Here is a 25,852-nt window from a genome sequence, read left to right on the forward strand (position 1 = left end):
ATTATGAAGGCACATACGTTGTTAAGAGAGCCTTTTCAGGCGGTGCTTTGATTCTTACAACTATGGATGGTGAAGAGTTCACTCGTCCTATGAACACATATGCAGTCAAGAAATACTTCGCCTAAAAAGAAAAAAATAGCTCGCTAAGTTGAAACCCGAAAAGGCAGCTTAGGCAAAAATGAGCGTCTTGTGGATTGAAAATCCGAAAGGGCGATTCAGGCAAAAGTTAGAGACATAAAATAGAAAGAATTATTCCGATAAATTGAGTACCCCACCTTGGGGCAATTTATGAAAAAATTAGGGATTATGGCAAGTAATTGCATCCTGCTGATCTTCAGACTTGAAGATGTTCTTGAGCACAACGGTCGGTTTTGATTCATCATCCCAAATAGCAGTCAAGAGCACAGTGGATATCAAGAGTTGGTAGAAGGATTAGTGATCATTGTATTCAATGTACCCCTTTTTCCCATGTAAATTACCATTTTTCAACTTTGGAAAGATCTATGGAGTCTTGTCATTTACAGACTACCATTCCATTAAATAAAGTTGATCTTTTACCCAATTGTTTATGTTCTTATTTAATTCAGCCAAATAGTTTTAAATCTTATTATGATCATTTGTGAAAATTAAAATTTTAAATCAAAATCATGTTTTCTTAAACATATAAAAGCATTAACTGTAAGTAATCAATTTCATTTTAAAAAGAGGGATATCAACAGCAGTTTGAAAGCAGTAAGCCCTAAATGTGGAGCATTATTGGTTCTCCACAAGCAGTAGGCGCGATTTCTCTTTCATCCCCGGCAGTATTGTTCAGTACTCGATGTTTGTTGATTTCTCCACACGGTTATTTCTCTGTCATCCTCAGGTGAGTTGGTTGATTATTCCCCAGCCAAATTTATATTTGGTCTCTAGCAGAGTTCGAACATTTCGTTGTAGCGGTTCGCATAGTTCCGGCAGACCTTTGGTTTCCTCACCAATCGCCATCAAATCTACTCCCAGTCAGAGTTTTCTCCTGGTTTACGAGCAGCTATTTGTGTTTATCCCCTGCAGGGTTGTCTCCCCTTTGATATGGTATTGACCTAAAATTCTCCGTAGAGTTGACAACGGTTTTCCTCAACAAATCTCCTGCTTCCCAGATTTCTTCAAGAGTCAGGATATCGATCTCTCTTTTCTCCAGCAGTTGTTTCCCTCTTTTGTCGATTGGCTGAGAATTATATCGATAATTCGAATCTGCATCCTTTGTGATCGTTTTGTCAGCATAATCATCATATATACACATACATATACATATACATATACATATACATATACATATACATATACATATACATATACATATACATATACATATACATATACACTCATATAATTTCATTATTGCATCATTGCACTTTGAGACTCATTCTTGTGATTCTTATTATCTATTATGGTGGTACTTCATCCCCATACAATTTCAGAATGTCTGTCCTCCTTCAACTGTAGAAGTGTCAGCCCCTTAAGCAGAAAGACTTTAACCTTTCTCCTTTCCCCGCTGAGTTATTTCCTCGTGGATAATGATTATTTCAGCTTCCTCCCCAGTTGATTATCTGGATGGAACCACTCCCCTTGAGTTATATCCTCATTGGGTTAAGTCTTGATTGACCGTTTCTTTCTAGATCTTACCTAGATAGATACTTTTTGGTCCCCTAAGAGTCTATTACCTAGTAACTGGTAATATTCTCCTTACTTGGCAGTTTGTTACTTCTTGCCCAATACCCGACAAGAGTAACCCCTTTTTTTTCTCCCCAACGGATCCGTTTTCACGTTTCCCTGGGAAGTATATCCTTGATATGTTCATCCTAACCGATGATGGATATTTTCGTCCCTTGCTTTGAGTTTATCCTTGATATGTTCATCCTAACCGATGACGGATATTCTCACCTTTGGTATCCTACCCAGTAAAGGATAGTTGTAATCCTTATTTTGTTTCCCATAGAGTTAATCCTTGATATGTTCATCCTAACCGATGACGGGTTTCCTTCTCCTTTGCGGTCTTATGCCCAATAACCGGTAGTTGTAAATCCTGTTTTTCTCCCCTTGCCGAGTTTATCCTTTATATGTTCACTTTAACCGGTGACGGATATCCCCTTTTGTGGTATTCTATCCAGTAACTGATAGATGTAATCCCTATTCTCCCCCTCGGAGTCTATCCTTGATATGTTCATCCTAACCGATGACTGATATTCTCTTTGATGGTATTCTGTCCAGCATTCATAGATGTAATTCCTACTTTTTTTCCAGATGGTTTATCCTTGATATGTTCATCTTAACTGATGAGGGGTATCCTCCTTAACATCCCCAGGCAAGTTTATCCTTGATATGTTCATCCTAATCGGTGGCGGATTTTCTTTACTTTGAGTTTATCCTTGATATGTTCACTTTAATCAGTGATGGATATTCTCCCCTTTGTGGTATTCTGCCCAGTAACCGATAGTTGTAAATCCTATTTTCAGCTTTTCCTTAGCAAGTTTATTCTTACCCAGTAACTGGTAATGAATGTGTCTCTTGGCGGCCCTTAGCGAGTCATCCTTGATATGTTTACTCTAACCAGTAACAGATGTCCTCCCTGTCAGACTTTTATTATCTCCTTACCCAGTAATCGGTAATGGATGATAGATTTCTGCTCCTCCTGTGTTGAAGTTTAGTTCTTTCCCCAGTTGAGTTAGGTGCGTATTTCCTTGGTGAAATCGCTTTTCCTGCATGGTTCGAGTATTTCAGTTTTATTTTGATCTACCCGTTCCCTTTACAAGCGTTCCCTTTGCTTCCCCGACTGAGTCTTTACATTTTCATGGAATTCCTCTAGTCCCCCAGCAGTTTTAAGTCGTAGCCTGGCCTACGCATAACACTATTATCCCCTAGATTCTCTGTCTCCCTAGTGAGTTTTTCTAATGGAATGCAATATGCTCCCGCGGACTTTCAGTCTCTCTGATTTCTTTTCCTTTGTGGCAACATTTCCCCACATAGATTATTTTTACATTCATATCATATGCATCATGAGGTCTCTTAGGGACCAAAATTTGTTTCTATATGTTGTTATTTAAGCCCATTCTACTGAGTTGATACGAAGATTTTAACCTTCTCCTCCTTAGTTAAAATGTCCTTAAATAGGGATAGCTGTAAGACCCCAATTTTGACCCTAAGATCCCTCATGCTATCTTGTCATATGCATTATCATTGGGATCATACCTTAGCATCCTCCTTACCCCTCTTTCATTGGGTTTGTTTTGGGAGAGATCACCAAGCACCATGTGATTGTATCATACTTTGTATTTTATCATTTACTAACCAAAATACCAAAAATATGTCTTTGCATTTGTCTAACTCTTTTGTAGGTAGGGCATGATCACCATTGACCTATAAAGTTCACATCTAGGGTTTAAGACCCTCATTGCTAAGAGCTCAACCAAGAAATGATACACAATGGCTCTAGGCATCATATATGAGTCTCAATGATCTATACATGTTATTTTGATCAATCATTCTTCAAGAGTTTGGAGTTGGTTTGCCTTGGAAACCCTAGTTCCTCTGGGTATCTTGAGTAACTTCTTCAACAAGCTTCTTCACCAATTGATCAAATACTTCAAGGGACACTTCAAATTTCATCATTTTATTCATATCTGATCTCCCATGATTTTTTAGTCAAGATAATGGAAAGATAGCAAGTTGGTTGATGGTGGTTGGCCAGATGAATTCATCTGATCAAAACTGGGTCCCCCTAGACCCTATCTCCTGCAATTTTCATCATATGAAAACGATTCCAAGAGAAAATTTACTCTAAATGACATTCCAAACAACTTTAATGTTTATGTCTAGAGATATTTTTGCTTTAAAAGTCATTTTTTATGTTGAAAGATTATAGGTCATTTTGTCTAAACCCTAATTTGAAAGTTAACTTCCCAAGGCCATAACTTGCTCAATTTTTATGATATGAAAGATTTTCAAGTTTCACAATCCACTTCAATGTGTGTATTTCAACTTTTATGTTTTGAGGAATAGCTAATTCAACTTTTATGAGCATGTGATATGAGGATACATTATAGGTCATTTTGGACCAATACCATTGAACAAGTGATTTTCCTCAACTTCAAAAATGCACAACTCATTCATCCCAAATCCAAATGATGTCAAATTTGTGACCCTTTTTAAGGTTTTTTAAATAGCTACAACTTTGATGAATACACTTTTCTCATTTGAAGCTCGCATAAAAAGTTAGCCAAGGTGGAATAATTGAACATATGACTTGACACTTAGAAAATATTTTGGCATGTTGAAATTTCCAAACTTCCACCTCAAAGTTCACCATGATACAAGTTCCAAATATAAAAGTGTTCAACATAGGAGTTGTTCCTCTTGATCTAAACTTTCCAAAGAGTCCAAATTCATTCATTTTGCACAAAGTTTGTGAGGTTTGTGCATGGCTTGAACAGGGTTGTATCAGTTAGCAAGAATCATGCTTCAAATATCAAAACATTCTTGCCTTGCAATCTAATTCTCATTCAGACTTCATTTCACTTGCATTTGGACCTAATTGAGTTGCTTCATGGGCCTGTACATGCCCATGCAAGTGTGCACTTCACATTGTCAATTTTTGAAGCATTTTCAAGTGTGCAAATATCACTTACATTTTGCTATAAATAAAGGTCCATTGCATCAGTTTGAAGGACCTTGTGCGCCAGCTTTGCCTCCAACCATTGAAACCCTCACAATTCAAAGGAAAACCTGATAAATTTCACTTGAAATTTGAGTTTGAATCTCACTATTTGGAGATTCAAGAACTCCAGGATCCAAAGCCCTGTACCATTCCTAATCTACTTCTGCAAGCTCCAAAAGCAAGATCAAGCACGAATTGAAGCAAAAGAGATTCAGTTATGCACAGCATTGAAGGTATTTTTCCAGATTTTTCTTTCCTTCGATTCTCTCTCAACTCTCTTGGATCCTTGGTTGTCTGAAGTCCTACCAATGTAGGCAAGAAGATTGAGTTCCTTTGAGGTCAAATCGAAGCAACTCAGTTCATACACCTCAAAATTCAACTCCATGTATCTCTCAATATACTTAGAGTTAGGTTAAATTGAGGTGATATTCGTGATCTACGTCATTTTTTCTTTAAGATCATGTCCTCCTTTTTCATTTATGTGATGGTGATGAGAGAACCAGTCCGGCCATGGTCATCGAAGAAGATGAGCGCCACTTTGCTCCGGCGATGCGTTGGATGAGTTCTGAGTCATTGGATCATTTCAAATCGTTTTAATCTTGAACGTTATTTTTTAATACCACACGTGTGGCGCGCTGACTCAAGCGTATCATGGAACGCGCATTTTCCACCACTTGATTTGCCACCTCAATTAATGAGGGAGATCAAGTGGTCCACGTTTTTATGATTTAATTGATTTTCATTTTATTCCTTTTATTTTCATTAACTCATATTAATTTTAATATTGATCCAAAAAATATGAGAGTTTCACCAAAAAAATTCAAATAAAATCCTCTTCCATTTTCTGAATTAAAATTATTTTTTGGATCATTATTAATATTTTTCATGATTTAATTGATTTTGTGAATATTTTTAATTATTTAAAAATACTTTTAAGTTTCCAAAAATTCTGAAAAATTTCACCAAGGTCCTTTGACTTTGTTTGACCTATGATAAATCTCATGTCCATTTCTTTGGTGTTTTGACAAGGTTTTAGGAAATTGACCAACCAAATTTAATTTAATGCTTTATTTTTATTATTTTTAATTGATTAAATGTCAAATTAATTGTGTAGAGTCATTTTAATTGACTTTGTGAGTTTGACTTGTGTTGTTAGGCCTTCGTCAATGTTGATTTGACTTTGTTAGGTTAAGATCATTGGATTTAGGGGATTGATGGAATGTACATTCCATCTCCCAAAATGAATGAATGATCTTAACTTGGTAAAAGTCCTCCTTTGTCCAATTTATGTTTGATCCATTCCCCCTCCCTCTTAATCTCATTCCCCTTCTTTATGCATTTATGTCATGGACCTATGATATCTCTATTTGATGTCTTGCTCTTCAACTTGTTATTTTTGTATTGTTTACTGCTTGATTCTAAAAGTCCTAGGTAAATCTGGATTTCTATATGACATTCTTGTCTATTGGATTGCAGCCCATTGGTCAGATCTTTTCAACTCTCAACTTTTAAATTTATTCTTAGGATTAGTCTTTTCATCTCCTCCCCATTTCTTTAATTTCAAAATCTCTCTCCCCTTTTTTTAAAAATCTTCTTTGCTTTTATCTTTTTTCTAAACTTAGACCATTATTGCAAACTAGAAACTTTGGCCTTATGCCATTGCATTTTTCAAACTCTTTTCTTAATCAAATTTGTAAATGAACATAACTATACTTGACTGAAAATTTTCAAAAAGCCAAAAAGAACTAACACTCATTCAAACCATTTTAGGCCTTTGTGCCTTTGTTAAACTTAAAATTTTGTTAAAAGCAATGCACTCACTTTGAAATTGATACCACGAACTACGAGGTTTTGATCCCTCATTTTTATGTTGGTATGTAGGCACAAGTCCGAAGGTCTTGTCAAACACAAAAATATAATTAATGAATTATTTTCTCATCCCTCCATTCTATTTTATTGAAAACATCATTTTGTACAAAAACACATATGCACACAAGAAAGGGCTCCCTAGGAGTACCTAGGACACTTTGGATGCTAACACCTTTCCTCTATGTAACCAACCCCCTTACATATAATCTTTGGCATTTTATTAGTTTTGATTTGAAAACTTCTTATTTTTTGGTTTTATTCTTACTTTTCCCTTTTCCCTTGGAAACAATAAAAGCGGGGTGGTGACTCTGGTTTTACTGACGTCTAGCTTATCCATAGCTTGATGGTCATGAATTTACCGCTACACATGGTTAAAAAGATCCTGAGGGCAGGTTATTATTGGATGACTATTGAGATTGACTGTCATCGTCACATCCAAACATGCCATAAATTCCAGACCTACGCAGACAAGATCCACGTGCCACCAGTTTCGCTCAATGTCTTGACACCACCATGGTCGTTCTCCATGTGGGGCATCGACGTAATCGGGCGCATTGAGCCAACGGCCTCGAACGGACATCGTTTCATCCTTGTGACCATCGACTACTTCACTAAATGGGTGGAGGCAATCTCGTATGCAAATGTCACAAAGCAAGTGGTGGCTCGCTTCTTGAAGAGGGAAATCATATGTCGGTATGGAATCCTATATAAGATCATCACAGACAATGGGTCTAACCTCAACAATAAGATGCTGAAATAATTGTGTAAAGATTTCAAGATCGAACATCACAATTTGTCGCCGCATCGCCCGAAGATGAATGGGGTAGTTGAGGCAGCCAATAAGAACATCAAAAAGATCATTCAGAAGATGGTGCAAACGTACAAGGACTGGAATGAAATGCTTCCATTTTCTTTATATGGATATTATACATCAAAATACGTACTTCTACTGGGGCAATGTCGTTCTCTTTAGTGTATAGCATGGATGCAGTGCTTCCTATCGAAGTAGAGATTCCTTCTTTGAGGATATTAATGGATGTCAAGTTGGACGAAGCCAAATAGATGCAAGTAAGAATAGATCAGCTTAACCTCATCGATGAGAAACGCCTGGCATCCATATGCCACGGTCAGCTATATCATAGGCGGTTGAAGAGAGCTTTTGACAGAAGAGTCTGTCCTTGAAATCTTGAGGTTGGAGACTTGGTGATAAGAAAGATTCTGCCAATTCATCCAGATCTGCGTGGAAAGTGGACACCTAACTACGAAGGTCCATACGTAGTGAGAAAGGTCTTCTCCGGAGGAGCCTTAATCTTATCAACTATGGATGGTGACGACCTCCCATCTCCCGTAAATACAGACGCAGTAAAAAAGTACTTCGCCTAATGAACCCGCTAGGTTGGCCCCTATAGGCAACTTAGGCAAAAATGGGTATCCTGGTGGACCACAAAAAGAAAAAGTCCAGGAAAAAATTAGGGATAAAATCAAAAAAAATGAATAAACCCGCTAGGTTGATCCCTAGGGGAAACTTAGGCAAAAAAAAAGGCATCCCGGTAGGTTGAAAACCCGAAAGGGCAGCCTGGGAAAAAGTTAGGGATTGTTTAAAGGCAAGTGACTGCAGTCTGGGGAGGACCTTTGTACCCCGTCATCACAAGTGTGGGAATTCTGGAAAGTAAGAATCAATCAAATCATTATGTTCAGAAGCGAAGAAAAAGGATCTCTGAGGACATATGGACTATAGCAGGATGAGAAATCAATGGATACTCAAGTCATTGCCATTGTCTTTTCCATTTTTTTGCAATTACCTCTTTAAGGAATTGCTTCCTGTTGTAAATCACCCATTTCACGGGTTCGCCATCAATATAAAGTATTGTCATTCAGATATGCTTAGTCTTTTATATTTTTTCTGTTTGCTTGCAAAAATGAATAAAATTTGTTAATAAACAATGCTTTGAAAATTGTGGGGAAATAACAATAAAGTATTTGGAGTGAACATGAATTTGCTTTTCTGTGAAAAAGGATCTGAAGGATATTCACAGTGTCCAGGATGTGATGTCCTGGTACACGAAGAATCTATGTCGACCCGCGAGTCTCACCCTAACTCAGATAATCCCTCATAGAGGGTAGTAGTTGGCTTGGTGGTTCAAATCCAGTTTGGATGTTGTGAAAGGTCCAGAGCTTGTTAGATCATCTTCGTGGTATCCATGGAGACTGGAATGTTGGGAAGTCAGCACCCACACAAACCCAATCACCTTCAACCCATATATATATATATATATATATATATATATATATATATATATATATATATATATATATATATATATATATATATATATATATATATATATATATATATATATATATATATATATATATATATATATATATATATATATTCTCGCATTTCCGCATAAACAATCTTGCATTGCATATCATTGCATCATGAAGCGTGCATGCATCGGCACATATAAGTCTTTCTCGAGAGCGTAAAAGAATCCTCTGTTGAGACCCTCTTCCTCCCTAGTCAAGAACAACCTTATGAAATCTTGGAAGTGTATTCCCCGCAGGTTTCTCAGAGTATTTCCTTTTGCAAATACCATTGGAATCCTCGACCATTCACTTACATTTCGTAAGTGGTCTCATGCCTTTTGAGGTAGGTGGTCCCACGCCTCTTGAGTGGGAGATCCTTCATGTCTGTTTTCAATGCTCATTCGTGTTGATCCCCAGGGAAGTCGCCATTCTCAACACTCGTCCGTGTTGATCCTTTCTTTTTTTAATATGCGTCTGCATTGATCTCTAATACTCGTCTGTATTGATTTTCAATACTCATCTGTATTGATCTTCAACACTCTTCCGTGTTGATACCTTCTTTTCAATACTCGTCCGTATTGATCTTCAACACTCGTCTGTGTTAATCCTTTCATTTTCAATACGCGCCTGTATTGATCTCTAATACGCGTCTGTATTGATCTCTAGTACTCGTCTGTATTGATCTCCAACATTCGTCTTTGTTATTATCTTCTTCTTCAATACTCGTCTGTATTGATCTCCAACACTTGTCTGTGTTGTTACCTTCTTTCAATACCCATCCGTATTGATCTTCAACGCTCGTCTGTGTTAATCATTTCATTTTCAATAAGCGTCCATATTGATCTTCGACACTCGTCTGTGTTGATCCTTTTTCACAACACCCGTCTGTGTTAATACCTTCTTTTCAATACTCGTCCATATTGATCTTCAACACTCGTCCGTGTTAATCATTTCTTTTTCAATACTCGTCCATATTGATCTTCAACACTCGTCCATGTTGTTACCTTTCTTTTTCAATACACGTCCGTATAGATCTCCAACACTCGTCTGTGTTGTTATTTTCTTGTTCAATACTCTTCCATATTGATCTTCAACACTCGTCCGTGTTGTTACCTTAGTTTTCAATACCCTTCAGTTTTGATCCTTAACACTCGTCTGTGTTGGTTATCTTTTTTGATACCCGTCTGTATTGATCTTCAGCACTCGTCCGTGTTGGTTCTCTTTTTCAATATGCGTCCGTATTGATCTTCAACATCCGCCCGTGTTGATACCTTCTTTTTCAATACTCGTACATATTGGTCTTCAACACTCGTTTGTGTTGATACCTTCTTTTTCAATACATGTTTGTATTAATCTTCAACACTTGTCTGTGTTGTTACCTTCTTTTTCAATACACCTCCGTATTAATCTCCAACACTCGTACGTGTTAATCATTTCATTTCCGATACCCGTCCGTATCGATCTCCAATACTCGTTCTTGTTGTTACCTTCTTTCAATACTCATTCGTATTGATCTTTAACATTCGTCCATGTTTGCGTCCGTATTGATCTTCAACACTCGCCCGTGTTGAGACCTTCTTTTTTAATACATGTCTGTATTGATCTTCAACACTCGTCCGTGTTGATACCTTCTTTTTCAATACTCGTCCGTATTGATCTCTATCACTCGTCTGTGATGTTACCTTCTTTCAATACTCGCACGTATTGATCTCCAATACTCGTCCGTGTTATTACCTTCTTTCAATACTCGTCCGTATTGATCTTCGACACTCGTTCGTGTTAATCATTTCATTTTTGATACTCGTCTGTATTGATATCCAACACTCGTTTGTGTTGTTACCTTCTTTCAATACTCATCTGTATTGATCTTCAACACTCGTCCGTGTTAATCATTTCTTTTTCGATACTCGTCTGTATTGATCTCCAACACTCGTCCGTGTTGTTATCTTCTTTCGATACTCGTATGTATTAATCTTCAACACTCGTCCGTGTTAATCATTACTTCTTCCAATACTCATCTGTATTGATTCTTAATACTCATCCGTATTGATTTTCAATACTCGTCAGTATTGATCTTCAACACTCGTCTGTGTTGTTATTTTCTTTTTTGATACTCGTCCATATTGGTCTCCCATACTCGTCTGTATTGAATTTTAATACCCTTCCATATTGATTTACAATACTCGTTTGTACTGATCTTCATCACTCGTCCGTGTTGATCCTTCATTTCCGACACTCGTTTGTGTTGGTCCTTTATTTTTCAATACTCGTCTGTATTGATCTTCGACACACGTCCGTGTTGATCCTTCCTTTCTGACACTCGTCCTTGTTGATGCTCTCTTTCTCAATAATCATCTGTATTGACCCCTGACACTCGTCTGTGGTACCTCTTTTCGATACTCGTCCGTATTGAATTGATTCACTTGTCAGTGTTGATCCTCTTTTCAATACCCAGGGTATTGATATAAACGCTCGTCCATGTTGCTTAACCCTTTTTGGTACTCGTTGGTATTGGTATCTGTCGCTCGTCTGTGTGGACCTCACTCTCCTTCTCAACCTTTTATTCAGAAGACCTTCTTCTGGTACAGAGGAGTCGTTGCTATCTGTTATGCGAGAAAATCATATATCCCCATCAAGACACCTCATTTGCCTTTACGGAATCCTGCGGGAATACCTCGGTCACCTGTTACAGGCCAAAACTTGATAGGGGAGGCGAGAAAAGAAAAGAAAGGAGAAAAGAATGAAGAAAAAGATGAAAATATAAAATGAATGAAAAAAGAGCTAAGAGAAAAGACGGAAAAAATCATCAATCATACTGCATTAAGCATACTGCATACGTCATGCATGACCTCTCATATACACATCCACCAAATAAGATTCAAATTCCCAACAGTTGTCATGCATGAAGACTATCTTGTTCATCCCATATCTTAGTAAAGATGTCTCTACGACCTACTTATCTTCACATTCCATCCCATTTGTTCCTGGTGGGAAAATTTTCCGATATTCTAGTATTTAATCCCCTCCTCCCTTGATTGTCTGGACGCCGCTGTTATCTGTACATTCAGGTCCGAGAAGATTAAATAGAGGCAGCTTTCATACCCCCAAGTTCGCCCTAACCTTCACAATGCTCATCTAGGTCACTAACCTAAGCATTTGCATATCATTAAGCATTCATTTCATTGGAATAAGCATGACTCAACACAATGGGCGAGTGACTTGAATTCATAGCTTGGTGCTAGCACCTAGTGGAAACTAGGGTTTCCTAACAACTTGGAGATGATCTTGATGCTTGGGCAGTGTGCTTATGCTTAGTGTGTCAACTATGGCTTCTTGAGGAAGAAAACCCCTAATTTGGGGGATCCCTACTTGGTCATGGCTCCATAAACCCGGATCAGGTCCAATACCTATTATGTGGCCTCCTAACCCTAATTTCAACTGGCCCATCATCATTCATGGGGCTTGATCCATTGCTTGGCTAAGTTGCATTCATCAACTTCTTGTTCCTAGTTCATTCCTGTTGAGTTCTTGGTTGTGTTTCCCCTCACTTTGCTAGTGATCATGGATTCTAGTCTAAGTTCTTGGTCCCACCTCTTTCATGTGCTCCCATTTCTTCTATAACCTTTCCTAAAGACCATCCTCATGCCTAGTGACTAGTTCATGGTTTGCTTAAGTCTATTTCAGTTGGTTTCCCTCACCCAAATCCCTTGTCATGCCTTTGGGTTTGGTCTATGTGAAGTCCTAGTTCATGGCACATCTTAATCCTTGCTAGGGCCTTTGTTTCATGCTTGTCATTGTTCATGCAAGTCCTAGCCTTGAGCATGACTCATGTTAGTTCATGCAATGTCATACTATCCATTTCAATCTATTACAATACATGTTCAAGTTTCATTTCAAATCATATTAAAATCATTGCCCAAGCCATTGAGTCATCAAGTTCATCATTTGGTTCATCAATTCATTTCAATCCATTACAAGTATCATAGTCCTACAAGATTCAATTATTCATGTATAAATATCAGATTCATTCATTTCAAGATTCATTCCTTCAAATGCCAATCCAATTTCATTCAAATAAGGAAATGTCATTCATTACATGATCATAAAAAGTTCATTACATGGAAAAGAATTAAAAAAGGGGTGTGTTGACCAATTGTTGACTTTGGTCAATGGTTGACTTTTTGGTCAACTTTGACCAAAGTCAACTCAACCATTTTACATTCTAAAATCCTAAATCCCTTTCTAATCTCCAAAAGTTCACTCTTGATCCTTGGTCTTTGCCATTTGTCATTGATACTTCAAAGTGCAAACTTGATGTCATCATGTTTTAAGCCTTTGTCCCACAATCCTCCATGAGTGTATGACCATATGCTGCAAAACTGTGCTAATGAAGCAAACAAGGGAAGACACACTAAGGTCAAAAGCATGTAGCCTAACCAAATCTATACCACCAGTTAGCAATGCCATGAAATTAAAGCCATAAAACATGCAAATGTTAGCCTGCCACATCCAGCCATGAACCTGCAGTAAGTCACAAAGGAACTCAGCTCCCAAACGACCATGGAATGAATGATCTTAAGCTAGAGTAAGTCACAGAATAACATAGCACAGTGAACAACAAACCTTGCAGAAGTTATGTCAAGGAAGTGTCACAAACCATCAACTCTGCAGCAACTGAATCTCACCAGCAGAACCACATCCAGCGTGTCATGAAATATTGCAAAATATTGCAACACCTTGTTGCAATACATTCTAACCAATCAGACCATGAATGAATTTGCATTTCTATCATAGACAATACCAACCTGCAAAAGAGGACCAAGGTGATTCCAATGGCTACACCAGCAAAATCCATAACAGTTGGCAATGTAAGTCAAGAAATGGATCTAACCTACTGTGCATGACCAGGTAAATTCAATAGTGGCACCAAGCTGAACATCTTAAATCCATTCCACCAGCCAGCATATGCCTATCTATATTGGCCATGAACCTAAAGCTGCAGTCATGCTACAGACTGGCAGTGATTACCTACTGGATGCATACCTGTTATGCCATCTGCCTCAATCTCCACTCGACCCTTTAACCACCATCATAAGCCCTGAATCAGTTGCATACCAAGCTGCCTGCAAGCCAGTAGTACAATTGCATCAAAACCCACAATAGTTGGCAGTGTGAAATAGGACAGTAGAGATGTAAATACAACTATGCTACACCATAAAACAACCCACCACAAACAATGTCATTGAATCCAGGCAGAGCATCCTGCTGCAAAACCTGCAGGACCATGTAAAAGGGCAGCTAATGGGATCCTGTGGGATCATATGAAGCCAAGGCCTTGCACATATTGGTTCATGACAAGGTGTTCAGCTAGCAAAACCAACAGGAACCATGTCAAGGCAGACTTTATGCTGCAAAACCTAAGTCATGACAGGATACCATATTGCATACCTAGCCTACTGCAGAACAATGTCAATGGCTTGAAACCTTGTATTTTTTATCTTGAGCCACCTATACAATCAAGGGTAGAAGCATACCAGCACAGACCTACTATCAAGCCAAGTTCCAAAATCGTTCAAGCCATATCAATGCATCTATCTAGCTAGCAAATAACATCATTTGTGTGTACCAATAAGCAACAACACTACATCACATAGTAGTTCAGAAACCACAAAACAAAACCATTTTTTGCTAACCCACACTAAAACAGGTCCACAAATAATCCAAACCAAATCAGTAGGTATCATACCTGAAGAAACCCCCACATCAGTACAATTGTGTCCTGAATAAGAGATAAAATGCAACCTGCAATGAAGCTTACAAGCCTAACCTATGCAGTCCTTGGGTTAACCTCTACAATGCAAAGTAGATGGTGTGTGTAGTACCAATTCAGCAACCATGTCAGCATGTGTCCTGCAAAACCAAATCAACAATCATCTAAGCCAAACAGTTCATGAGGCAAGCAGTGCAGATAAAGGAGCAAGTCAAATCTAGTGCAATTCAGTTCAGGAGAGGTATCCAAAGAAGTGACAAATCAGGCCAATGATTTGGGAAATAGAAAACACATGTTTTATTCATCCAAACCTCATGTGACTCACTCTTCATATCATCTCATTTGTCATCCAATTTTTGCCAAAATAAATGCATTAGCCAGCTGGATAAATCAAAGCCTAACAACTCAAAATTAATTCCCTATATTACCCTCTTGGATCACACTATAAAGGAGGTAATCATTTCCAATCATAGGCTGAATCTTCCTCACCCAAAGAATCTTGCATTCATTCCCCAACCCTCAGTATACGCTCACTTCATCATCGTGAGAGCTTCATAATTCGAAGCTCTACAAGGCTGAGCTAAACCACCATTGGAAGCTTCAACACTCGATTACCACATCACTCTCACGCTTTGACTATTGAACAGAAGCAGGTTTCAGAAGTAAGAGGAGAAGAAGAGAAGCGCGAGGAAGTGGAGAAGAGGTGTACCTGTGATCGTTGTCATCGCCTTCGCCATCTCCGTCTTCGTCTCTGGCAGGTAATTTACTTAATCCATGTGCTCCTTATCAAATTTGATTGCCATAGTGTAGTATCAGGTTAGGGAGATCGAAGCCCTAACCTGCTGGTGTTTGATTTCCATTATATCGCGTTTAATTGTTGACAGATTAGCTTAGGGTTCATACATGTTCGGTTGCGATTCGGCTTATGAGTTTAGAATTAGGATACGTGGTTTGAGGATTCTGAACCGTGAGGTGGAGAGGACCGTTTTGGTATCTGGATTTCATGTTTGGAGCTCCGCCACTGCCGGCGATGAGCTCCGGCGCGACGGAGGCTTGGTTCGTTGGCCAGTGTTTGGAGGGAGCGTTTGAAAAGAGAGAGTGTGATCTGGCACGTGAGAAGGAATGTGGACTTCCTTTGATGAAGCAGATTGGTCCAAAGCCCATAGAACTACTACTTTGCACCCTTACATTAAGTCTTGCTCCCCCTGTTGGTGAAGACCGTGGTCGGTGGGCCTTGGATTGGACTTCAACGCCCAATTTCCTTCAATACCCCGTTTTTCAACGCTGCACCCTCACGGATTGGGCTTCTCATTTGAGGCCCATGTTGTTTTCCTTATAGTCCATTATCTTGGTTAGAACTTTGCTTTGTTTTAATTGTTAGTTAATTGTAGAATTAATTTAATAATTGTTTTAATTATAGAATTAAATTTGATAATTGTTTAGTAGTTTGATTTTAATTTGATGATAGTTTTAATATTTGAATTTTAATTTGATTTTGGATAATTGTTTAGTGGTTTGATTTTAATTTGGTAATAATATAATTGTTTTAATATTTGAATTCGATTATTGATCCTCTTGATATTTGTTTTGATTAATGTTGATCTCTAACATTCTAACATCTAACTTTTAATTTCCGCAGTTAACTTCTAACACTTTTAAATTCCGCATCTAACTCTAATTTCTAACTTTTTTACATTCTTGTACCTAACTTCTAACATTTATTTTTTGTCATTTTACTTACTTTGCCTTACTTTTCTTTTATTCATGTTGCATATTCACATCATCACTCACTTCATCTTAAAATGAACCTAAAAATGGTAAAGAATTAAAAAATGAAAAATATACAATAACTCCTAAGCATGGGAAGGACCTTGGACAATGGGCTTAGGGACTCATTAGGACCCTTTCAAGAGACTCTGGACAAACTTTTGACTCGAACTTGAAAGGAGCATTCAAGACAAAAAGACTTGTAATATTTTACTCGCTTTCTAGTTTAGGACACTACGCACACACAAGGCTTTCTCTTGGACTACCTGACAATGAGACATTTTATTTATGCACTCCTTTGTACTTTACATGTACCCCCATCCCCTTTCAGATGTATGATTTTACTTGCTTTATGTTTTATTGCTTGATAGATATTCGTTAGGCATTAGGAACGATCACTCTTTCAAAATCAATAAGCAAACCCTTGATCCAACGTCAAGCGGTCTCTTTTTCCAAATCAAATTCAAAAACACAATAAATACGATTAGGATTGTATGTCATGAGCCTTAAGTGGTAAAGAAGGGATGAGAATGGAGCTTTCCTACCCTCGTTCTGAGTGCTTCGAACACAAGACGTTTGGCTTGGTAGTTCGAGGTACTCGCCTTTATCCACAGTCTTTAGTGCAATCCGAAATCAATAACACCTTTTTCAAAATCTAAAAACAATTCAACGCATTAAAACCTTTTGTATGAGCCTTAGGGCATCACAATCGAAAACCCTTCTTCAAGGTAATAAAATCAACAAAACAAACAACACTTTTTACCCACGAACTACGGGCCTCTGATTTCTCACTTCAACAAGTGGGCATACGTAGGCACGAGGACCCAAATCCTTGGCGAGCACACTAATTTAAAATCCACCTCCACCCCGCAAAACTTTGGCAAGCAAACATTCGATAAACGACATTCATTCAAGCGCAAACATCCTAGATGGTTCCCATGGAGTACCATGGATGTGAGGGGTGTTAATACCTTCCCCTTGCATAACCGACTTCCGAACCTGTTCGTGGTTGCGATGACTATTCTTTGGGGTTTTCTCGATATTTTCCCTTTCCTTTGGAATAAATAAAAACCGATGGCTACTCTGTATTTTTCGCGTAACGACACCCCTCATCGCCCACATTTTCTTCCACCACTGTTGTCCCCTTATCCAAGTTGTATCCTTCATCCACAACATTTTTAGACATGGTGGGGACCTCATTCAACTTGACTCCTTCATCCACAACATCTTCATACACATTGGGAATTGGGTATTATAGTGAAAGTATAGGTTCCTCAATAATGTCAGATTCTGAAAGAGGATGAGTAACATATAAATGACATGACCTAGTCATCACTACAATTGTTTTCATCATGTTAGTTCCCTCGTCATCTTCCAATTGAACAAAGTCATTAACATTCATTTCATCATAATACTAGAGCTTATCTACAACTGGATAACCTAACTCTTTTGACTAGCCCAATATTTCAAAATAAATCCAAAAATCTGGATCATCATCCTAAATTGTCTCTAACCTTTCATAACCTGACTTGTTAAAATTAGCAAACTCCTTAGAAAACTCACTAGAGTGATGCACAACACATTCAAACCTATTCTCCATGACCTATTAAAACTACATAAGATAGAAGAAGTACTAAGGAAGATGACTAAAGAAAAAAATTTACATTTTTAGAACTTATAGTTGAGATGTCGTACCTTAGGGTTTCTTCTTTCCAACGATGAGATCGAAGAACTTGTAGCTCATTAAACTTTCATTTTGCCTTCAAATTTTGTTTCAGCTTCAAAGGTGAGATTGATGTTTCACCTTCAGCTTCATACTTCAAATGATGTTTCACCTTCAGCTTCAGACTTCAAATGATGTTTTTATCGCACAAATTTATGCCCTAATACGTTTCAGCTCCATTTCCTTTTTTTATTTCAAAATTTTAAATCAAAATTAATTTAAGATATTCTAGGTCAGATTTTAAATGTACACCAAGGCAAAACTATGTCCAACAAGATAAGACTTAATGCTTTTTTAATAAAGACTAACGGAAAATATCCTTTCAAGTAACATAATCTTAGTTAGAAAACTGCTTCGTAACGTTTTTTAGTTAGTGAACTAAAGCGAAACATTTAATTAAGTTAAGGAGTCAAAAGAAATATTAAGTATTTAATGTATTTGGTATAAATAAATAAGATTTTAAAGATGATTTTTACTCAGCAAATGTCAAGTTGTATATTAGTTTAAAAACATATTAAAAAATTAATTTCACATGTACGATCAAATATTCCATGTATACTGCCCCATCATACACTAAATATTCCATGTGTACTGCTCCATCATACTCTGTCATTGACAATTGACGTTAAAGATCAAAAGTATAGATGAAAAATATTTAAAAGATCATTATTTAAAAAAAATTAAAAGGATTAAAAATAAAATTGACTATATTTATAGAGACCACAAGATATTTAACCCACAAAACATATTTAACCACATTCTACAAAAATTGGTTGACTCAAAACCTTTGGTCAAATAAATTATCATAATATTTGACTTTTTAATTTAAAGACATTTAACTAGTTATACTGAAACTATTACTTTCCAAGTAAATGACCATACTATTTGACTTTGTAATTTTAAAAAAAAAAACATTTAACTAGTTATACTGAAACTAATATTTTCCAAGTAATTGACCGTAATATTTGACTTTCTAATTTAAAAAAACATTCAACTAGTTATACTGAAACCATTATTTTCTTTTCCATGTTCTCATTCTCACTTTTCACAATGTCTTAAAGCTAACTCAAAAGTGTTTATTCCCTGAGCAAACCATGATCAGACACATAAATTTCAACAAAACAAAAAAGAATAATACACATAAATTCCATCACCAGATGTGTCGCTGTGCATGGATTAGTCGTCTTCTATCAAAAAGATGTTAGGTTTATCAGATTAATCTACCAAAGACATGCATGTGCAACACACAACACTGTAAAAAAAGAACTTGAAGAATCAATGACATGAAAGAAGTTGCAATACCAAAAACTAAAATCTTATATCAAAGAATGTTCATGTCTGTCATATCTGAGGTTAGGTAGCACTCAAAACTAATGACTTGCATCAATCTAAAATACTTGCTAAGTTGCAAATATGAAGAAGCTAGCAACACTGAAGATATACAGCACAGCACTTTTTTTTTACATAGATGAATTTAAAATGAAAATTTTACTTGCGTCCTCCACCGACCATACCAGGTCCCATTGTCCCCGACACGTTGGATGGTGCACCGCTGACCCTTCCGTCAGAGTTTCCAAATACATTCAAATCTTCAAATAACTTGTAAGATGGAACAAAGGGTCTTTGTCCAGAATTCCCGCCCCTAGGATCAACTCCTGGCAAAGGGAATGAATGAGTATGTTGCAAGGGCCTAACCCCTTGTGCAGGAGGATGAGATGCTGCTGCGTTGTTGCCTTGAGAAGTCGAAATTGCATTTGAAGCCGATAAATGACTTTGATAGTTAGCATATCCAGGTGTAGCAGCCCATGGTGGTGGTGGATATCTTGCAGGGTATTGACCAAGTTGATTTGGAAACTGTGGCTGCTGTTGAGATTGCTGAGATTGTATTTGCATCGGTTGTTGAGGTTGGTGTTGAGGTCGATGCTGAGACTGTATTTGCAACTGCGGTTGTGGTTGACGCTGTAAATGTGGATATTGTTGAGGCTGATATTGTGATAGTTGGGGTTCATTATGTTGGTGAGGGCTATAATGATGGTGTTGATTCTGCAGCTGTGACTGAGGTAGCTCAGATTGGGGTTGTCGGTTATGCTGATGCAGCACTTGCTCAGATTCATAATGTGCATGCACTTGTTGAGATGAGGGTGGAGTTGTGGATTGAGGATGGGGTTGATAAATATGTTGTGGATTCTGGGATTGATACGTCTGTTGCGGAAGCTGGGTTTGAAACTCTGACTTAGGTTGTGGTTGCTGAGCCCAAGGGGCTACATAACTGTTGAATGGCAAACTTCCAGGATATGTTTGGGGAGAATGAGAATAACCATCTGCGCTGGATGGAACAGGTATCTGATGCATACCCACTTGACTAGGGGCTGATGATGGTGCATATGTTGCGGTTGATGAAGAAGATGGTACCAGGGACAAAGTGATACTCAGTAAGTCAATGATGTCCTGATCTTTTGAAGAAGTACTAATAGGTGCTGGCGGGTCTGGAAGAGCTAATGCATTGGATGGTACAGAAGTTGAGGACTCTGGCACATATGGAGTTGTGCTGCTAGTGTTCAATAACCCTAAATTTTCACTAGATCCTACAGTAGAATCTTTAGAAGTCACTGATTGTATCTTAGAATGCCTGCAGTAGTGAAAAGTTCAAACAAATTAACTGATTAAAACATGAATCATGCCAACAAGTGCCCTAAGGGCGTAGTTTGAGCAATCCATAAACGGAATTTTTATCTTGGAAATACAGGTCAAACACTTGTGGAAGCAATATATACATCTTTGTCTGTGCAAGAGATACTTCTTTTGATTATTAAACAATGTTGTAATTGCAGTTGTTATCTGTTAGATAGTAGGATTGTAAGGGTCTTGCTAGTTAATAGGAGGCAGTTTTATTATTAATAGGCAGTTTTTAGTAAAGATAACTGCCATATGTAACTGCAGTAACCGTCATAACTGCAGTTTTAGAAAAGAAACTAATTAATTAGGATAATGAGAGTGTTACCTAAAAATAGAGGAGGCGATTGAGAGAGGTTATCTGGGAATTTGATTGGAAAGGGGCCATTTTGGCATTGGGGAGGTGCAGACCCTCGAAGTTCTGCGATTATTATTTTGTAACCAAAGGGATTTTTCCTATTTACTTTTCTATATCAGTTGGTTTCTATCAACTGATATCAGAGCCAAAGGGAACATAAAACTAATACTATCATCAACTTTCTTAATTCTTGTGATTTAGCAACAGTGCTATATAAAGGGACAAGGAAGTAGGATAGAATGAAATCGAATGTGGTTTAAATCAAATAAACAAAAGAAACACTTCATGCTAAGATACCTATTTCAGCTGAACAAAACAATTAAATAATTCACTCAATCATGCAAATCCGCACATGAATATATACCAAAATGCATGTTGTGGAAGACATACTAAAACTATTTATGCTATTTGATGTTAGTCATGTTACACTTCCTAATTTCATATGAAAAGTACAACGGAAAGAAAATTGTTTCCAGAACCATTAGCACTAAAATATCAATTTAAGATAAATTATCAGTTTTAAGATACCTTCTAGCTATCTGTGCAAATTCATCTTCTTCCTCTTCATCACTCTCAACCCTTGTCTCGGAATAAACAGCAGCAGAAGGGCTAGCTTTAGGTGTTGAAACAGACTCCGGAGGGCTAGAGCTCTTCACTTCATTTTGATTGACACTTTCAGGTGACACCGGAGTACTAGAACTGGGACTTGCACCGTGAATTGGAAAAGATGTACCAGAAGCAATTGCATCATGCCTCGCAAGCAAACTTTGAATATTATCATTCAGTTCAAGGCCCCGTCCAAGAAGTTCTTCATCCCTATAGCATAACCAAGATGATAAAATTATATTATCCCACAAATCCTATAGATACACAATTATATTTAGGTGTTCACGACATGATATAACCGGTTTAATGGAACTAACCCAGTTGTTGTCAGCAAATGCATCAATTTTTTCTGGTTGGTGCGACAACGATCAACAAGATCAGCAATTACTTCGTCTTTTACAGCCTGTAGAGCGCAAAAAGATAACACTTAAACCAATTTTCTTAGTTGCAAAGAGGATTTATGAACGACAACAACACTGTTTAACTTACCTCACGGTCATTAGGATTTACAGCTTGTAGCATGTCACTCAAAAGGTCCAACACATGTCGCATGGATTCCAAGCTTGACATACTAAGTATTTGAAGAGAAAAGTTAGCCAAAAGACGAAGTCAGACATGCAGAAGCTCAGTGACACAAAAGACAGCAGCAGCAAAAAACAAAGTTTCACCTCAAACTTTCAATCTCTGTTGCCATTGTTTCATCAAGTGTTTTTGAAGAGCTGCTTGGCATCCCATATCCAGGTTGTGTATTTCTTATTGATGGATGAGTAGGAGGTGGGGTAAATATTGGAGCTGCGTCTGCTGAACGGGGCGGAAAAGAAACTCCAGATCGCTGCCATTTATAAGATCCAACACAATAATTCGATGATAAGATCTAACAATCATTGATTTATAATGTGTAATTATGGTTTACACACATTAATGCAATTTCAATCAGAATTCAACGTAATTTTGCAATAAAAAGGAGGGATAGTTCTGCACAATTAGGTTATGAGGGAATATTAGGGCATGTTTGGTTCGAGAAACATATTCTATGCCATTGTGTTTTAAAAGTATTTCTCTGTTTTTTTTTGTAAAGGAGACAGTACATAAAATTTAAAACAGAAAACAAGGTGGCATTTCGGTAATTGAAATTGAAAATAGAAACTGTTTTCTGAAACAAAACAGGCATTTAGAATACATCCAGTGTAACTATTTGTGCAAAGAGAATTGAAAATAACAAACTAGATTTGTATACAAAACAACTATGCAATTATTGAGGTTCCAAATTAAGCTATAAAATACAAATTTGAACAAAAAATATCATAACATTTGTTTTCTAAAAATCTGTTCAAGTGAAATGTACAAACAAAATAGCATAACTATCATTTTAAAGAAACTCCGTGGATATTAAGTGAATAACTATTTTGGTAATCTAGCATCCCACTTTATGCTTGAAGCAATCTAGATATATTGGATAAAAGACAATTGAGAAATATTATTGAGTAGACAGTTGTATATTAACCTTTAATTCCTCATATGCCCAATAGTATTGGGGATATTTTCCACCAGCCCCTCCGAATGCCTCTTGCCACGAGTCCAGCAGTATTAAAATTTTATCCCTCACTTGCATGTTTGTCTAAATTATCAATTCATACATAAATGTTATAGATGAGACAACCCACGAGAATATAAAATTTTAAATAGATCACAATAGTTATCAAACATATATAAAGTACCATGACATCTGCAAAGCATCAGTACTCTGACAAATTTGGATAGGTAAATACCATTCATATTTAGGTTGACTAATTAAACATAAGGGCGCCAATTTAACATTGTAATATAAGGGATTGCATGAGAAATCTAAACTAGGCTGTAAACAGTATAAGATACAGGTCATTAATGATGTATTGGAGTGGCGCATCAAACTTGATTTGGACATTAATTGAACAAGGCACTGGGTGCTACTAAACAACAACACCATCAAATGCCATATTAATGAAATAAATAACTCATAATGTTTGCATTGAACTTTGGTACTAAACGGCCTAATAGGGACATTTTCCAAAACAGTCCAACTCTGCCGCACAACAGTTCAGCGGAGAGAAACAAAAATGATTTCCACTATCGTTAAGAGTTGCAGGTGTGTATCATCGTCAATATGAGCCTTGATTACCATCCCCTCTTGTCAATGTTATCTAAATTTCTCTTGCTAAATGTTTTTACTTTCACAGATATAAAAATTATGGATAACAGAAAGAATGCCAAAGGTGGAATGATAAATGCAAGATTTGAAGGCTGAAGAAAACTCCATGTTTGAGTAATTATATCAAAAAAAAAAACATTACTAATTGATACTAAGTATGAAGAATAGAACAACAAATTGTTGAGCATCAACGTACAAATTAAAACATACTACATCTCAAGTTTTCAATCACCACAATCATACCTTCTTCCTAACAATCTTTATCATCTCCTCCAGTACGTTCCTATCGGTGATTTGAAAGTGCACATATTCACCACAGTTCTTCACCATTGTCTCCAGAAGCTAATCAATAGACAACAAGAAACCATAAATCATGTTTCAAACATGACTTCAGAATTTAAGTATAGAAGGAAACACCCACAAAAAGAAAACTTGAGGTAAATAAACAAGAGTTAGACCCAAAACCATTGCCAAGAAAGTACCGTGAGAGCTAGTATTTGAACTTTAGAGCTCTTATGTTGTATTCTCTTCTTCACAGCTTTAACCACGTCTTTTGGCTGCCTGAAAAATTAACACCACCAAATATTCAGTTAAAAAAAACCACTGTAAATTTCCCAATTAACTAGTTCTTTAAAGTAAAAATAAAAATAAAAAGCAAAAACCAAGTTGACATACTAATTTGTACTAAAATCTACTAAACATGGTTTTTACAAGAAAATTTTAAACTAGTGAAATTATTTTCACACACTGAGAGCTACAATTGTGCATGAAAAAAATATAAAACACTAATCATTATTTTTTTGAATAAAAAATTGGAAAAAAGTACACTTGATTAACTCATTAACCCTCTTGATTAATTCTTCAGAAAAACACCATAATATAAAATATCCTCAACAACAACCCAAATTAAAAATAAATAAATAAATAAAAACCTAAAAATTTCACCTTTTCCCCCCCAAATTTCATTATCATAACAAAAAGCACAAAATCACAAGCATGTAGATGATGATTAAAGTCAACCCAACCCCTTGAAAACCAAAAAAAAAACTCTAGAAATAGATATGCTATATAAATTTTTCACGTTTGCTTATAGTTGAAGAATTTACCAATGATTAGAATTGATGGAATCACAAATTTCGATGTTCATGGTCCAATCAGGCCCCATAAGAAGATCGCTAGTTGCTTTCTCTACTGCGACAGTAGCTGAAGAAGAAGAACCAGCCATCATATTTTCCCCTCTCTGAACAACGAATAATCGCTTCCCGAATAATCGATTCTCGATCAATAACCCTAAACTCAAAAGAAGAAAATTTATCAACAAAAAAACTCCTCTGAAATTACGAAACCCTAGCGCAATTCATGAACGAAACGGAACAAATCAATAATCATGAGAATTCGAAAAGTCGTCGCTTTTAATTTATTTATTATTTTATTTTTACGATATGAGGTAAAGTGGATTCGGCGAAATTTTGTTTTATGGAAATAATTTTTGTTGAAAGGAAAAAAGAAATTCGCGGAAAATTCGTAATATTCGTTTATTTATTTGGCTGAAAGGAACTTGCGATAATTGGGCGGTGTTTTGAGACGCACTCGCTCTTTATGCGTGTCTTATTCAACGCGCCACGTGGCAGACTTGCATGGAGAGAAATTTTTGAATTTGGTTTTCTTTGATGCTATTCGTCATCATAACTGTATTCTGAATAGGATCTTGGTGTTGCTATGTGAAGGATGAGCTTTTCTTTCTCTCTTTTTTTAATGAAGAATTCAATTAATATAAAATTAATCATAATTCTCGGATCTTAAATTATATTTAACAATTATTTAATTATATTTGAAATAAATAATAAATAAAGAGAAAAAAATTGTTAACACCTAATATTGCATTATTATAATATTTA

General features: G+C 36.8%; 1 protein-coding gene and 1 long non-coding RNA gene across 2 annotated transcripts; both read right to left on the minus strand.

Annotated features, from left to right (window-relative positions):
- Positions 1 to 12,912: 12,912 nt before the first annotated feature.
- LOC127127357 (uncharacterized) lies at positions 12,913 to 16,056 on the minus strand. The gene is made up of 6 exons (XR_007805327.1): positions 15,349 to 16,056; positions 14,318 to 14,779; positions 14,098 to 14,236; positions 13,761 to 13,992; positions 13,493 to 13,674; positions 12,913 to 13,390 (listed from the first exon to the last, which is right to left on the minus strand). It is a non-coding gene; the product is annotated as an uncharacterized LOC127127357 (long non-coding RNA).
- Positions 16,057 to 19,428: 3,372 nt separating this feature from the next.
- On the minus strand, positions 19,429 to 25,514 carry LOC127127358 (TOM1-like protein 6). The gene is made up of 9 exons (XM_051056518.1): positions 25,061 to 25,514; positions 24,437 to 24,515; positions 24,198 to 24,296; positions 23,271 to 23,384; positions 22,435 to 22,598; positions 22,256 to 22,337; positions 22,084 to 22,169; positions 21,689 to 21,976; positions 19,429 to 20,758 (listed from the first exon to the last, which is right to left on the minus strand). The coding sequence occupies exons 1-9, from the start codon at positions 25,180 to 25,182 to the stop codon at positions 19,618 to 19,620; spliced, it is 2,175 nt and encodes a 724-aa protein (XP_050912475.1). The 5' UTR covers positions 25,183 to 25,514; the 3' UTR covers positions 19,429 to 19,617.
- Between the last annotated feature and the right edge of the window lie 338 nt (positions 25,515 to 25,852).

This window comes from Lathyrus oleraceus, chromosome 3, assembly GCF_024323335.1.
Source record: "Lathyrus oleraceus cultivar Zhongwan6 chromosome 3, CAAS_Psat_ZW6_1.0, whole genome shotgun sequence".
NCBI classification, from domain to species: Eukaryota; Viridiplantae; Streptophyta; class Magnoliopsida; order Fabales; family Fabaceae; genus Lathyrus; species Lathyrus oleraceus.

Coding starts and splice junctions, on each gene's coding strand:
- LOC127127358 (XM_051056518.1), bottom strand. CDS start 25,182: ATGATGGCTGGTTCTTCTTCTTCAGCTACTGTCGCAGTAGAGAAAGCA. Junction 24,516..25,060: donor TCCATCAATTCTAATCATTG/GTAAATTCTTCA, acceptor TTAATTTTTCAG/GCAGCCAAAAGACGTGGTTA. Junction 23,385..24,197: donor TAAAGATTGTTAGGAAGAAG/GTATGATTGTGG, acceptor TTGATAATTTAG/ACAAACATGCAAGTGAGGGA.